Genomic DNA, 16,478 nt, shown 5'->3' on the forward strand with positions numbered 1-16,478 from the left:
GAGACTTACAATGGGAACATCTGGTTGAACACAGATAAATTTCAGACTTTTGAACTTTGTTTGTTCCCACTTCTCCACACCGGCTATCAATTCATTCTTGACTCCCCTTTCAAGCAGAACTCGGAAGAGTGTACCATCATCGACATCCCATCGGCTGAGGATCAAGTCAGAGTGAGCACAGACGCTGGTGTGTGGCATGTGCAATTTTACTAGCTCTCTTTTGGTGCCAAACAGGAGACTGAATTCATGCCAGCATGAAGGGCCATTTATTGCTCAGGGGTTGGGCCCCCACGTTTTGGGGGAGTTCCCCCACCGCTTCCTCCCCCCATTGTCCCTGTGGACCCCTCAAGTGGCAGGTTGCTGAGCTGATCGTGAAGGGAGCACATTTTCAAGTGTAGATAGTCCAGAGCGGCCACCTTCTCCCTGTAATGAGACAGCGGGCAGTTAGTGCTGGTGAGGCCAGAGGCCTTGGGGCTGAAGTGGAAGGTGGGGGTGTCTCAGGCCCTCTCCCCAAGACCTCACCCTCCTCCCATGCCCTCAGCCTCCTTCCTCACTCCGGCTTCATCTTGTCCGTCAGCAGCAGGTTCTTGGCCCGCAAGGCTTCGTCTTGGGCCAGCCGAAGGGTGGAGCTCAGGGCCTCTGCCCTGACGTGTTTGGCCAAGGCCTGGCGCTCCAGCTCCTGGGGAGAGGAGCGTAGGCGCCGCTGGGCTTGCTGGACTGGGCTGGGGGTGGAGGGGGGATCTGGATCGTGAAGCGCAAGGGGTAGGGTCCTCTGGGGCCCGCATCCCCCCGGGAGTATCCCATCATGCCTTGAGCCTGAGGCTGACCCCAGCTTCCCACATTGCACTGGGCCTTCCTGATTCCCTTGTGCACTAGACTTGTATCTGTCCCACCATCTGTCCTCTATTGATTGCACTGGCCTTCTTTGTCCCTGTAAGCACTAAATCAACATCTGTTAAATTGTTCCTTACTGCCCATGAGCCATCATGCACTTGACGTCTGGGCCCCATCTCATCACGTGGTGACCGTGACCATCCCATAATTCACAAGACCCCACATCTCCTATCTATCAGGGCTCTCTGTCCCAATAAATAGTCCTCAGTGCTCTGGTGCCCTGTGTCCCACAATGCACCAGGCCCCAGGTCCTTTACTGCCTCATTTGTCCGTCTTACCCACTACAACTCATATCCCATCACACATTAGGCCAATATCCCATAATATACTAGATGGCTATGTTTCAGAATGTACACTGGTCTCAGATTCCACCTGCTATTGCGCCTGTGTCTGTGTGCAATGCCTCAGGAAGAGCTGTGGTCCCATTTCCCATAATGCGTTAGCTTACTGTGAGCTGTATTCATTGGTCCCCCATCTGACCGCAATGATCCCATATAATGCATTGCCTCTCAAGGTTCATAGAAAATCAGGCTTATATTCCACGAAGCTATAGACTGGTGTCTGTCTTCTCTGTCCCACAAAGCACCAGATCCAGGTTCCATGATGCTTTAGGCCCAAGTCCATCACCCAAGCTTCCATAATGACTGACCTATGACTCACTAACCACCAAACTGCTCTCCCTGCTCCCCCCATTCTGACATATCAGAGCCGAGCGTAACCCCAACACCTGCTGCCCCCAGTTCACCCTTCCCATCCTGCCACACACCAGCAGTATCCTTGTGCCTGGGGCTCCCCTCCCCCTGCCCTGATCACAAACTGGACCACGGTGGCCCATGGTCCTTGGTACCAGAATCTTCTTGTGTAGCCTCTGGCAGCTGGGGCAGGCAGGAGCCAGGCCTCTCTGCTTCACCTCGTCCACTAGCGGGGTCAGCGCTCGTTCCAGCAGCTGCTGCAAGGACTCCGTGGACAACTGCTGCCCCTGGCTGGGGGAGGGGTAGTCACCAGATGAAAGAGGCCTCAGACCCGGATGGCCCAGGCCAACCTGCCTTCACCCAGGCCACCTTCCCACCATGCACAGGGGCCAGACTACAGTGCATCTGGTGTACTTTGGCTTCCACAGCATGGGGAACTCCCACAGTGCCTGGGGGTTTCCACTCCCGACACCAGATGGCCCTCAGGGCATCAAAAACTCACACTTCTCACAATGCGCTAGTTAAAATTGATCCCACATTGTATTGGAAGTGCCCCCACTGTTCCTAATACAGGTTAAACATGGTATTCTGTGCCTCTCCAATACCCCAAGTTCTCACACTTCCCTACAGTGCACTGGGCAACTCTGCCTCCCACCAGTACCACTGCCCAACCTTCCCATGATGCACTTGGAAATCCAGGATGCTCGAAACAAAGCAAGACTTTCTCGTGTTCCACAAGACACTGACTTCACCGTGTGGGGAAGGGAAGAAATGTGACTCCCCAAATGCAGCAAGACTGGCCCGTCCTATAATACGTGGGGCTGCCCTGTGTCCCACAGCACATCTCCCTCTCCATTCATGCTAAAGTCTCATTTCCTTTGATGCTGTGTTCTCAATATGACACAGAATGCACCTGGAGCCGGAGAAGGCAATGGCACCCCACTGCAGTACTCTTGCCTGGAAAATCCCATGGATGGAGGAGCCTGGTAGGCTGCAGTCCATGGGATCGCTAAGAGTCGGATACAACTGAGTGACTTCCCTTTCACTTTTCACTTTCATGCACTGGAGAAGGAAATGGCAACCCACTCCAGTGTTCTTGCCTGGAGAATCCCAGGGACGGGGGAGCCTGATGGGCTGCCGTCTATGGGATAGCACAGAGTCGGACACGACTGAAGTGACTTAGCAGCAGCAGCACCTGGAGCCAGGCGCTGCCCCCTTACCTGGCACAGCGGGTACAGGAGCCTTGGGCTCCCCGATCCAGGTTCATAGAGAGGTCAGACACCCTCCGAGAGCTCTGAAATTGCCGTCCAAGCTCCTCCAGAATTGGTTTCACTGGGCCCAGCCCCTCCAGTTCGCTCCTCAGTGAAGCCACAGACACTGCAGACCGCTCCACCCTGAGATGTGAGAATAAGCAATGCAGTGAGGTTGCCTCTCAAAGAGAATACAGGCATTCTCCGATTTCTGAAAGGTCACTTTATCCCAGTCCATTTCTAGGAAAGACCTACATTAGTACCTGTTTTCACTAACCAAAAGAAATCAGAAAAGGATTTTTGCTTTTATGAAAAAAGCACAAAGCATTTGTTTTGTAGCAAGCTCTTGTTCATTCGCTGTCGCGTCCAACTCTTTGCAACCCATTGATTGCAGCAGGCCAGGTTTCCCTGTCTTTCACTATCTCCTGGAGTTTGCTCAAACTCATGTCCATTGATTTGGTGATGCCATCCAACCAACCACCTCATCCTCTGTCGTACCCTTCTCCTCCTGCCCTCAATCCTTCCCAGCATCAGGGGCGTTTCCAATGTGTCAGCTCTTCGCATCATGTGGCCAAAGTACTGGAGCTTCAGCTTCAGCATCAGTTTCCTTCCAATGACTATTCAGGGTTGATTTCCTTTAGGATTCATTGGTTTGATCTCCTTGCTGTCCAAGGGACTCTGAAGAGTCTTCTCCAGCACCACAGTTGGAAAGCATCGAGTCTTCCGCGCTCAGCCTGTTTTTACAGAAGCAGGACACACTACAAGCAGTGAGAGTGGAGCCACCAAGCTCCTCCTCTGAGAACTGCACTCAGTATCTAGGCATCACGCCACCATAGCTTTGAACTGTGTTCTGTGGGCATCTGTGCTTTACCTCACTTTATTTTGTGCATCTGGTGGCAAGATGTATTCTAAGGTAGTTGCTTCTTCGGTTTATGTTATTTTGGCTTACCAAAGGTTTCACAGGAACCGCTCTACTTTTGTATAGCAGGGTGAGGGCCCAGCAAGGCTCCACCCAAGATTAGCCCAGTACCTCTGCCTCCGTACAGTTTGCAATACCTCGCCATACGTGCAGCCTCTGCTCTGACGGGTTCATCTTTTTTTTTTTTCCTTTTATTTCCGGAATGCCTCTCCTTGTTCTCTAACTGGTTTGTCCTGTTCCATTTGCCTCCCCTTGCCTTTTTAAGGTACACTGAAAGTGAAAGTCGCTCAGTCGTGTCTGACTTTTTGCGACCCCAGGGGCTATACAGTCCATGGAATTCTCCAGGCCAGAATACTGGAGGGGGTTGCCATTTCCTTCTCCAGGGGATCTTCCCAACCCAGGGATCGAACCCAGGTCTCCCACATTGCAGGCGGATTCTGTTCCAGCTGAGCTGTCCGAGAAGCCCCTCTTTTGTAGTGGCTCCGTCCCTCAGTCCTTAGGTAGAAAGCACCCTTCCCCTCCTCTCTAATTGGGGCCCCCACCTGTCAGTACTACAGTCTCCACCGATTGACTCCAGCTGATTGGCCCACCCCCTCACTCAAGGATCCGCCCTCGCAGGTTCCCACAGTGCTCTCGGGTGGGCCCTTACATGGTGCACAGCTCGTCCGCCCGGCCCCGCAGCTCCTGCAGGCCCCGCGCGGTCTGCGCCTGCTCGCGCTGCGCCCGCTCCCACTGGCCCAGAAAGCCGTCGAGCCTGCCACCCAGACCCCCGAGCAGCCGTAGGGCCTCCTGCACGGCTCCCTCCTCCTGATGCCACCGGGCGGTCAGCGAAGACACCTCCCTCCTGTAGGGGCAGAGGTAAGGAACCCGGCAACGCTAAGTTTGGACACGCCCCGTCCGCCCGGCCAGGGGCTCCGGACCCACGCAGTCCCCGAATTCTCCCGTCCTGTCCATGTCTTGGAATCCTCTCACGTCCTCCAGAACCCGGCCCGGAAAGAATCCCCTTGTCAGATATCCTGGCCTTCTCTCGGCCTGCCTCACAGCCCTGCATCAACCGCTCCAGACACTGCCTCCTCAAGATACCACTCGCCCCAACCCTGTTCCCCTGAGTTTGGAGCCACCTGCCACCTCCCCAAACTTCACCCACCTCATTTTCACGGGCCTCCCTGCCACCAGTCCTATACTCTACTCACTTCTTCGAAGTCCTGCCCTTTCGGGTCATGGCCCCAGAATACTCCTTCCTAGGCTCTTCGAGGCTCCACCCCCCGGGCCCATCTCGAGATCCCACTCACCTCAGCTCCTCCAGGCCGGCAGAGACCTTCTGCAACTCCTGCTCGCTCACGATGGGGCCCTCCCCTGCCCGGGGCCCCATTCCCCAGCCGCCTGGGGCCAGGCCTCGCGGTCGCGGGGGTTCGTCGGGGCTCCCGGGCGGACCGGAGCAGCCTGGGGGCTGGGTGGCGGGGCCCAGGCCGTGCCTGGAGAGGCCAGCCTCCAGCTTCTGCTCCAACTCCTGCAGCTCGGCCTCCTGCCTCCTTGGAGTCTCATCCTGCAGTTGCTGCTGGAGGTAGCGCAGCTTCTCCTGGGCGGCGAAGGCAGGCAGGGTTAGCTCGAGCATCCGGCCCCTTGCCTCCCACCACCGCCACCTCCACCCCCCAGATCCGCCCAATGAATTCCTGACACTAGAAAGTAAATGTATGTGGGGACGCGATTAGGGAGGGAGGTTCCATTCGACGCCCAGCTGGAGTCCCAACTTACCTTAACCTCTAAATGCCTGCCTCTCTGTCTCCATCTAGCCCTCCACCCCAACTCTAATCCTCGATAGGCCTCAAACTCCAGTCCCTCCTGTTCAGGAAGAACAACTGAAGCTTTTCTAACATTCTGTTGGGAAATCAGTGGGCGTGTGGGCAGGACAGGCAATCCCACCCACTCCAGGTCTGACATGAATTCCTCTCCCTGGGACCTGAATATGACTGTGCGTGGAGACGTATGACCGTGAACACGAAGGGGCAGGGTGGTGGTGGTGGTGGTGGTAGAGGTGATTGGCAGGACGGCAAGTCCTACCCGAAGTCCACCTCAAGTACCTCACGTACTTGAGTAACTTCCTCAAACCCTTAGACCCCTCCGCCTTACCTCCAGCAGGGCAGAGTTCTGCTTCAGGACGTTGGTTTTTATTTCAGCGTCTTCCACCGACCGGGTCACCTTCCGGCAGTTCTCCTGCAGGACACCAGGGCAGGGGCCCTGCCTTCCCATTCCGGTTTCGTCTCCCAACCCTTATCCCCGTTATTTTCCATGCAGGCTCCACCCACCTCAGCCGAGACACGCCCACTTCTTCTGCAAGGACTGCCTCCGCCCAAGGTTCACTTGGCTAAAGGGCCAGTTTGTCCTCGGACCTCTCCCATGCTCCCTGTCCGCTTGCCCCCGTCTCTCTCCTGTCGACCACTCCACTCCTCCCCATTTCCTCTCACCCTCTTCCTACTTCTGCTCCCTTCTTTCCGCCCCGCTCCTGCCCCTCAGCGGCTCACCTTGAGTTGACTACAGTACCCTTCTAGTTCTTCCGCCTCTTGCCGCCTTTTCTCTAAATTCTCACTCAGCACAGAACACTCACTCTGGAGCATGGAAGGGAGGAGGGGTTAGCCAGGGCCTCCAGGGGACACCCCGTGGGGAGGAGAGGTGGGAACATCCCTTTCCCTTCTGAGCCTCAGTCTCCCCCAACTGGGCTATGGGTGCATTGAGCTGGAGGATAGCTCAAAGAAGGGGAACGTGGCCCCGAAAGAAGAGGAGGTATTGGCGGGGGACAGGGTGGCCCTCACACCTGCAGCGTCTGCACGTGCTGGTTAACCCGGGTGGTCTTCTCTTTCAAGCTGGTGATGGAATCTTTGGCACGCACCAATCCACTGTTGACCCCACTCTGGGGAAGAACCGGAGACAGCCAGGGGTCGGTGGGTGTAGGGGAGCAAACCCCAACCCCAAGAGAAAGTCTTAAAACTGGCTTTACACCTTGATTCTGCCCTGGAATGGCTGGTGGAATTGGGGGCCAGGGCTGCGCGTCTTTGATTCTCGGTGTTCTTGCTCCATTAAGCCAGGGGGCAGACTCTTTTTCTGCTTAGTGGATGGGAAGAAAAATAAGTAGGATCCAGGAGGGAGTGGGGGGTGGGGGGTTGCTCAGACATGTGGGAGGAGGAGGATGTTCTTAACCTGAGATAAAAGCCTTTGGGTCCAGAGACATAAATAAGATAAACTGTTAAAACACATGCCCTGTCTTTCTCTCCAGGCAGTGGAGAATTCTAAAGATAACCCACTTTCCAAATATAAGCACTCACTATGCACCTAGTCACGCACTTACCCACGTTTTCCCTTTTATTCCCCATAACCGCACCTCTTGAGGTTATTTTGGCGCATTTTGCAAGGGAGGCAAATGAGGCCCAGAGAGGGGATTTCCTTTGTATTTCCAGGTACATGGTACGTGAGGTGCCCTTGTCAGAATTTATACTCAGAACCATTGTTTTAAACCATGATGCCGTGCGGCTGCTGATCATAGCTACCTTATATCATAAAATGCTTTGTGACCCCTGTCAAAAAAACTGGCTCAGGAAGGCCGCATGTGACAGGATCTCCACTCTCCTCTCTTCCACATTTATAGAAGAGTTAGCCTGGCAACATGACTGCCCAGCCAAAGACTACATTTCCCAGGTGCCCTTGCAGCTGGGCAAGCCCATGTGACTAAGTTCTGGCCAATGGAATATGAGTGGGAATAATGTAGGCAATTTCCAATTCATGCCTTTAATAAAAGAAAGTAGGGAACATACCTCCCTTTCTCTCTCCCCATGATGTTGATGGCTAAAGCCAGAGCAGCCATCTTGGACTATGAGATGGAGGACACAAGATAAAAGAATATTGAATTCTCAACCCTGTGAAGCTGCCATACTCAATTTCAACCACTTTCGAATACTTTACATGTGAGAAGGAGAACATTTTCCACCTTGTTTAAACTGTGCTACTTTGGGGACTTCCCTGGTGCTCCAGTGGCTAAGACTCTGTGCTTGGGTTCGATCCATGGTCAGGGAAGTAAGATCCTCCATGCTGCAATTAAGAGTTTGCATAAACACATGCCACAACTAAAAATATCCGGAGTAAGGTAACTAAAGACCCCACATGTCACAAGGAAGACCCAGTGCAGCCCAATAAATATTTAAAAAACCCAACACTGCTACTTTGTGTCTTTTTTGTTACAGCAGCCAAACTTGTGACTTAATAACAGCCTCCAGAACCCTGGGGCCTCTGACCTGCTATACTTGAGATGTTTATGTCAGCAATAAACTATCCTGCTTCAACCAGATATTTGGGATTTCTTTCACAGCTGCTTAAGTAATACACAAAGAGAAAAGAGAACAAGCTTCCTTCATTGTAAAATGGGAACAACTTCACATTTCTTGCACAACTGCTCTGGATAAATACCGTGATAAATACTGTATTAAGGTGATATCAGCAAAATAGAAGAGTTGGAAACCCCCAAATTCCACCCCTCAGTGAAAACAATGAAAAAAAGTGACCAAAACTGACTCAAGTCACTGGGAAGATTACAACAATCATAAATATATATGCACCTAATAGAGCTTCAAAGTACGTGTATCAAAAACTAACAGAATTGGGAATTCCCTGGCAGTCCAGGGGTTAGGACTCCGTGCTTTTACTGCCGAGGGCCCAGGTTCAGTCCTTGGGTCAGGGAACTAAGATCCCACATGCCGCATGGCACAGCACCCTTCCCTCCCCCCTCAAAAAGAAAGAATGAATTGAAAACTAGAAAGTAGATCAGCAAAGAGATAGAAGACTTGAACAACACTATAAACCAACCAAACCTAACAGACATCTATAGAACATAACACGCAACAGCAGAATACACATTCTTCCCAAGTGGAATGAAACATTCTTCATATGGTCAAGGACAGATACTAAAGTATATGAAAACAAAGTGTGCTTTCTGAACTTAAAGACCTCAGTAGAATGAAATTAGGAATCAAACGCAGAAAGAAATTTGAGGAAATCACAAGTATTGATATACGAAAATTAAACAACACACTCATAAATAATGGGTGGAAGAAGAATCACAAGAGAAATTATACTTTGGAATGAGAGGAAAATGAAAAAAGTTTACAGTGGAGAAAATGAAATAGAACAGTAGAGAAAAATCAGCAAGCCGGAAGTTGTTTTTTTTTTAAAGATCGACAAAATTACCAAATTCTTGACTAGAATGACTATGAAAAAGAGGAAGATTACTCAAATCACTAAAATCAGGAAGGAAAAAGGGGACATTACTACCAGTCTTAGGGAAAAAGAAAGGATTACAAGAGAACTCTGTGAACAATTGGATGGTGTCAAATTTGATAACCTAGATGAAACGGAAAAATTCCTTGCAAAACACTAACTGGAGAAGAGATAGGACATCTGAATAGCCCTACAACAAGTAAAGAGTTTGAGTTAGTGATTTTAAAACTTCCAACAAAGAAAGCCCAGATGTCTTCACTGGTGAATTCTACCAATCTTTTTTTTTCCCAAAAGTTGCTGCCAACTCATCTCAAACTCTTCACCAAAAAACACAAGAGGAGGGAACTAACATTCTATGAAACCAGTGTTACCCTGATACCAAAACCAAAGACATCACCAGATAGTAAAACTACAGACCAGTATCCTTTCTGGAAATAGCCACAAACATTTCAACAAGATACTAGCAAACCAAGTCCAGCAGCATATAAAAAGGACTGTGTGCATGTGCGCTCAGTCATGTCTGACTCTTTGTGACCCCATGGGCTGGAGCCCACCAGGCTCCTCTGTCCATTCGATTCTTCAGGTAGGAATACTGGAATGGGTTGCCATGCCCTCCTCCAGGGGATCTTCCCAACCCAGGGATTGAATCCGAGTTTCCTGCATTGCAGGCAGATTCTTTACCCACTGAGTCACCTGGGAAGCCCTTAAGAAAAAAAAAGAAAGAAAAGGATTATACACTACACCATATATGATTTACCCCAGGAATGCAAAATTGGTTCAACATGAAGATTAACCCATGTAACATACCATATTAGTAAAAGAGAAGGGGAGGGTGGAATACAATCATGTCACTGAATACAGAAATAGCTTTTGACAAAATCCAATATCCTTTCATGATAAAAACACTCAACTAAAAGTACAAGGGAACTTCCTCATCCTGGTAAAAAGCACCTACAAAAAAAAAATAATTAAAAACAATAAAACCCACAACAAAGCCATGGTGGTTTTAAATATACCCATAAATTTTTTGAGGCTGTTTCCAAATGTAGTGCTTTATTCCCTCACTTGAGTGTTGGCTGGACCTAGTGACTCATACCCAGTAAATAGCATAAGTCAGAGTGATGGTATGTGACTTAAAAAACTAGTTCACGAAAGGAACTGTGGCTTCCTTCTTACTCTTGCCTGGCTCTGGAGGATGATAACTGCCAGGCCATAAGCAGCTCCTTCTGGAGAGGCCCATGTGGCAAGAAACTGAGGCCACCAACCAAGAGCTATACGAGTGTGCCGTCTTGAAAGCACCCCCTCCATCCCTAGTCAAACCTTCAGATGTGTGGTTAGTTGCTCAGTTGGATCCAACTCTTTGTGGCCCCATGGACTGTAACCCACGAGGCTCCTCTGTCCATGGGATTTTCTCCAGGCAAGAATACTGGAGTGGGCTGCCATTTCCTCCTCCAGGGGATCTTCCCAACCCAGGGATCAAGCCTAGGTCTCTTGTATCTCCTGCGTTGGCAAGTGGATTCTTTACCACTAGTGCCACCTGGGAAGGCATCAGATGACTACGTGATATTCACTCAGTTGTGTCCGACTCTTTGTGACCCCATGGACTGTAGCCCACCAGGCTCCTCTGTCCCTGGGATTCTTCAGGCAAGAATACTGGAGTGGGCTGCCATTTCCTTCTCATCAGATGACTATGGCCCCTGCCAAAATCTTTTTTTCTTTTTTTAATATTTTTTGGCCAAGCAGCATGTGAGATCTTAGTTGTCTGACTAGGGATGAAACCCACACCCCCTGCAGTGAAAGCATGAGGTCTTAAAAACTGACATGCCAAGGAAGTCCCACTTGGCCAAAATCTTGACTGCAACCCTAAGCCAGGAGCACCCAACTAAACCACTCCAGATTTGTTGTTTTAAGGTCATGAATTGTTTGTTTCACTGCAATCGCTAACAGATATACAGAATGATATTTTAAAACTGAAGACCCGAAAAGTCTTGGACTTCTTGTAGGTAGAGGTTCTGGAAAACTAGGAGAGCAGGTTCTGGGATCAACTCATTTCTCCCACTTATTAGCTGTAAGGCCTCAGAGAGGGGACTTCACCTCTCTAAGCCTCTGTTTCTCTCCTTGTAAAACAGGGAAAGACTAATCGCTACCTTCACGGGGCTGCTGTTGGGAAGAGTACAGGCTGACCCACAAAGGCCGCTGGTCAACACTTGGGGAAAGAGAAAGGGCACTGGAGAAAAGCTGGGGTCACTGGAGGTGAGTTTTAGTTTCTCTGAGAGCACATTTGGGAAACAGTGAAGGCTGAGCCTGTTAGCCTTGGCTGAAAAGTGAATGGCGTGAAGGAGGTACATCCGTGTGTACCTGCTCAGTCCCTGCAGTGGCATCTGACTCTTTGCCACCCCGTGCATTCTAGCCCACCAGGCTCCTCTGTCCATGGGATTCTCCAGGCAAGAATACTGGAGTGGGTTGCCGTGCCCTCCTCCAGGGGATCTTCCCAACCCAGGGATTGAACCCGCGTCTCCCGTGTTGTAGGCGGCTTCTTTACCACTAGGCCACTGGGGAAGCCCCATGGTGGAGGTGGGCGGCAGCCAGATCTGGAGATAAACCTCTCCTCCTTGGCCACCCACACGCCATGCAGCTGGGCAGTCCAATTCCCCATTCCCAGCCTGCCTCAGTTTTCTTTCCTGTCCAATGGGAATGATAATACCTTGGCAGATGGTGGTGAGGAAGGGCCAACAAGATGTTAGGATCCATAAGGCAAGTGCCATGATTAGTCAGCATCATTAAAAGTAACAATAGGGCAGGACATACCAGGAAGGGGTTTAACACTGAGATCGCACAGCTGCCTCAGGGAAGGCTGCAGGCAGCAGGACAAGTGGGAAGCAAGGCTGCAAAGACCTAATCTGGCCATTTCTGCACGGAGGCGCCGACATTTCCTAAAAGCAATACCACCTCCTCAGTTGCATCCTCTGGCCTCATAAAGATCTCAGAGCTTAAGCCACGAACCAGGAACTTCCCTGGCAGTCCAGCGGTGAGGACTCTGTCTCTCACTGCTGTTGGCCCAAGTTCGATCCCTGGCTAGGGAACTAAAATCCCACAAGCTGCACCGGTATGGCTGAAAAAAACAACAAAAAGGAAAACACGAACCAAAGCTGTCTGCTTCACCATCTTCTTCCGACCCTCCTTCCAGTCTGGGAATTGTCATTCTCTCACCGGGGTTCTCCATCACTCAGGGGTGTCTTCCTCTTCTGTCCACTTCTCTGTCCCACTTCTGTCTATGGTGTCCGTTCCTTCCTTCTCTAGGTTTCTGGCCCCCTCCTCTGTCTCTGGTTTTCTGTCTCCCTCTCAGCTGGTCTCTGTGCCCCTCCCTAGGTCCAAGTCCTCCTCTCTCTGGGGTCCGTGCCCTCCCCCCTACCCCGGATCTTGGTCCTCCTTGATCTCTGGGTTTCTGCCTGCTCCTCTCGGTCCATCTCCAGCTTTCTCTCCTGATGTAGCTCTGACGCTGTGAGCCAGTCCCTGTTACTGCCCGCCTCTTCGCTCTTCTTGCCCCTAGCCCAAGGTGCTGCCTGTCACTAGTTTTTTCCATTTTACAGAGAAGCCTCATAGAGGCCGGGGCTCCCCCGCAGCCCCACAGTGAGCTCAAAGCTGCAGCAGACCTTGATCTTGGCCGCCCAGGGCTCTTTCTCAGGCATCACAGTCCTCTGGGGGATGTGACTCAGAAATAGCTCCAGTGGGAGGTGGACCTCTGCAAGAGATGCCTGAGCGATGCTGGCAGCGACGGGGAGAAGATGCCTCCCAGGCCATCCATCCCAGCTGGACTCTCTCTGCCTGCTCCCTTCTCTCCACCTGGTCCTCTTACCCGGGATCTTCGCCTGGCCTCCTCTCTGGCCCTCCTGCCTCCAGTCTCTCCCCTCCAAACATGTCCCACCTGGGCCCAGAGGCATCTCCTAAGGAAAGAAAGCATCAGACCCACTAAACCTCTGGTCCTGGCCCTGCTTCTTACAAGCTCTCTAACCTCGCAGAGGGTCACGCCACTTCTCTCTGCCTCACTTATTTTTTTTTTTTCTTCTTCTTCAAATGGGTCATTATTCCATTTGCTTTGCAGAACTTCTCAGAGAGGAAAATGAGACCCCCTTCCCCACCACAGGGATGTGGCACAGTGCCTGGCACATAGTAGGTGCTCAGTAAATGGGTACAGAGCCCAGACTCCAGCGTGGCTCCTCTCCCCCTGCCCAGGAACACTCAATGGCTCCCTATTGCTCTCAGGAGAATGTCCACACTTCTCAGCCTCTGTGTCCTGTGCTCTACCCCCTGCCAGCCTCACCTCTCCCACACACCATGATTGAACCACAAGGACCTGCTCCCCCTGGGACTCTTTTCAACCCCTGTCCTTTTGTCTATGCTGTTCCAGCTAGGTGGAACACCCTTCCCTGTATTCCACCTTCTTTATCTTAAGATCCAACCTGGGAGTTGCCTCTTCCAGAGAGAAAGCCTTCTTGACCACGGCCAGCTGGGCCAAGGCCTTGCTCTTCAGGGCTCTCACGGTGACCTCTACTGCCCCCATAAATGCAGGGTGCCTCCCCCCACCCCTGACCCCTAAACCTGGCCCCACTACTTAGAAGCTGTGTGACTTTGGGGGTGCTGTTTAACCTTCTAGAGCCTGAGTATCTTCATCTGTGAAGAGGGGATAGCAACAACTAACCTGTATTCTGTGCATACGGCTGACTCTTGGGCTACACATTTTACATGAATGAATTGCATTTCATTGTCATGACAACCTCATGAGGAGGCAGAAGTTCTCTACAGAACTCTTAGGTGCGACTGTATTTCCCGCTCCTAGACCAGCGCCTGACACATTTGTAGGTGTTTAACCATCACTGCAAATGGTGACTGCAGCCATGAAATTAAAAGACGCTTACTCCTTAGAAGAAAAGTTATGACCAACCTAGATAGCATATTCAAAAGCAGAGACATTACTTTGCCAACAAAGGTCCGTCTAGTCAAGGCTATGGTTTTTCCTGTGGTCATGTATGGATGTGAGAGTTGGACTGTGAAGAAGGCTGAGCACCGAAGAGTTGATGCTTTTGAACTGTGGTGTTGGAGAAGACTCTTGAGAGTCCCTTGGACTGCAAGGAGATCCAACCAGTCCATTCTGAAGGAGATCAGCCCTGGGTGTTCTTTGGAAGGAGTGATGCTGAAGCTGAAACTCCAGTACTTTGGCCACCTCATGCAAAGAGTTGACTCATTGGAAAAGACTCTGATGCTGGGAGGGATTGGGGGCAGGAGGAGAAGGGGACGACAGAGGATGAGATGGCTAGATGGCATCACCGACTTGATGGACATGAGTTTGCATGAACTCCTGGAGATGGTGATGGACAGGGAGGCCTGGTGTGCTGCAACTCATGGGGTCGCAAAGAGTCGGACACGACTGAGTGACTGAACTGAACTGAACTGAAGAAATATTTCTTGAAAGAACATACACATGCGTCTCCATTTTACAGATGAAGAAACTGAGGCTCCGGAACATAGAAAGTGTTCAGTATCTGCTAATGAATCTTAGTATCATTATAACCAGGGTTATTGTTAGTGTGATTCTCAATGTCTGTGTCAAGCCTAGTTCAGAGCCTGGCCCAGGAGAAACCTGGCAAGGGGTGGAAGGTGATAGGGGAGTTAAAGGACCAAGGTATAGCATTGGTTAAAGAATCTGCCTGCAATGCAGGAGACACAGGAGACTTTGGTTCGGTTCCTGGATCGGGAAGATCCCCTGCAGTATTCTTGCTTGGAGAATCCTGTCGACTGAGGAGCCTGGTGGACTATTGTTCATAGCGTTGCAAAAAGTTGGACACAATTAAGCATGAACATTCTATGCTCTAGTCAGAAATCCTCTAAATTTTCCTAGATTTTGCTCACCTGGCAGTTTTGTCACACCTTCTGAAGTGGTCCCCTCTGAGAACTCATACTCATCCTTCAAAGCCCAGTGTCAATGCCGCCTCCTCCAGGAAGCTTTACCTGATATACCTAGTCTGGTTTGAGTGGCCCTTTTCTGGGATCTCTGGTGTTACCTCCATCATGGAATTTATCATTCCATCTGTATCTGTCACTCCCACCAGACTGGTAGCTTCCTGGGAGCAGGGACCTGGCCCGATTCCCAGCTGTGAACCCAGTCTCACTCAGGGCATTTGGAAGTGACTGAATGAATGGAAGACCAACCCCAAGCAACATGCATCATTTAGCCTCTATGGAGCAGATTCGTGGCTGCCTGTCAGGGCCCTGTAGGGTGACCAGAACCTTCTCATTTCCAATCATGAAGACCACCCCTCCATCCTCAGTTGTCTACCACCAGGGTGAGGGCCCTGGTCTTCCCCAGCCCAGCCAGGGGCCCCTCACCAGTATTTCCGTGATATCTGGGTCATCTGGTGCCCAGGGTGGGGTTGGGGAGGCAGGGGGCACGGGCAGTGCCAGTGAGCTGCTGTCTTCCGTGGTTGAGTCTGTCCCCGAGGAGTCGGTGGGCTCCATGGCCGCCAGGTTGAGCAGGGACACATTGGTGCAGGCCGAGGACCGTTTGAGGTTCAGGCACCAGTGCATCGGCTCATGGGACATGCGAGGCTCAACCCTGGGGCGGAGAAACGGGCAGGAGGGTCAGGGTGTGGCCCCAGCAGGGCACGGCCCCTCCCGCCTCCCTGTCTGCACATCCCCTAGTCCCTCTGACTCCATCCCCACTACCTTCTTCCTCCTACACTCTCGAGTCCCCCTTGGCCACTGGCCCCCTGCCTGCCTCTCCTCTGCGCTGTCCTCTCCTTCCCCACCCCTTCCTCCAGCACCCACGGTGGGACTCGTGCTCTGTCGGACGCAGCGCTGGGGGCTAGGACCCCGCCAGGGTGCGACAAACCCACCCGTGGAACGACACAGCCTTCTTTTTCTTTGCGATCCCCTTGACTGGGCTGGTCACCCCCCCAGGAGTCTCGGGGACCAGCTGGGAGCGGCTCTCGACCCCCGCAGGGGGGTCCCCGGCCTCGTGGATCTCTTTGGACTGCCAGATTGTCTTCACCACCACGCTCGCCATGGCGTGTGGGGGGCCCGGCTCCCAGGGGCTCCTTCCTCCGAGACTATCCACCTATTCTGACCACTGCCCCTCAAGGTCCCCAGTCCCCACAAGTCTGCCTCATAAAGGACCCAACCACTGGGCTCCAGTAAGGCGGGGGTGGGGGGGTAGGGCGGGGCACAGGGGTGGGAAACGTGACTTATCACCTTCCCCCAGAGGGGTTCAGTGAACTCTTCCTTGTCCAGGTTTCTAGTTCTGCCCTAATCTTTCCCCCACTTCAGAACCATAGTGAAATTGATTCATTCTGAACGTGGACTGCCTCACTGTTTCTTGGGAGGGGTCCAAATTCCCTTTCCCTGACACTCTCTTATTTCAGCACTCTCCCCACCCACCCCCACCCCTGCCACCTGCAGTCAGACTTG

At 51.8% G+C, this 16,478-nt stretch overlaps 1 protein-coding gene across 13 annotated transcripts; it reads right to left on the minus strand.

Annotated features, from left to right (window-relative positions):
- Nucleotides 1-243: 243 nt before the first annotated feature.
- Nucleotides 244-16,135, minus strand: TSKS (testis specific serine kinase substrate). Of its 13 annotated transcripts, XM_086353651.1 has the most exons (12): nucleotides 15,908-16,135; nucleotides 15,402-15,627; nucleotides 6,753-6,857; nucleotides 6,568-6,663; nucleotides 6,278-6,361; nucleotides 5,886-5,969; nucleotides 5,048-5,334; nucleotides 4,405-4,599; nucleotides 2,807-2,980; nucleotides 1,742-1,877; nucleotides 523-722; nucleotides 244-423 (listed from the first exon to the last, which is right to left on the minus strand). In XM_086353651.1, exons 1-12 carry the CDS (start codon nucleotides 16,075-16,077, stop codon nucleotides 267-269), a joined length of 1,914 nt encoding a protein of 637 aa, XP_086209777.1. In that variant the 5' UTR covers nucleotides 16,078-16,135; the 3' UTR covers nucleotides 244-266. The 13 variants fall into 13 exon arrangements, with proteins under 13 accessions (XP_086209777.1, XP_086209779.1, XP_086209778.1 ...); XM_086353653.1 differs by lacking the exon at nucleotides 6,753-6,857 and having other exon boundaries at nucleotides 555-679; nucleotides 5,886-5,993; XM_086353652.1 differs by lacking the exon at nucleotides 6,753-6,857 and having other exon boundaries at nucleotides 5,886-5,993.
- Between the last annotated feature and the right edge of the window lie 343 nt (nucleotides 16,136-16,478).

The sequence above is a fragment of the Bos grunniens genome, chromosome 18 (genome assembly GCF_055505025.1).
Source record: "Bos grunniens cultivar Pamir isolate PY7600 chromosome 18, Bosgru_T2T1.0, whole genome shotgun sequence".
Taxonomy (NCBI): Eukaryota; Metazoa; Chordata; class Mammalia; order Artiodactyla; family Bovidae; genus Bos; species Bos grunniens.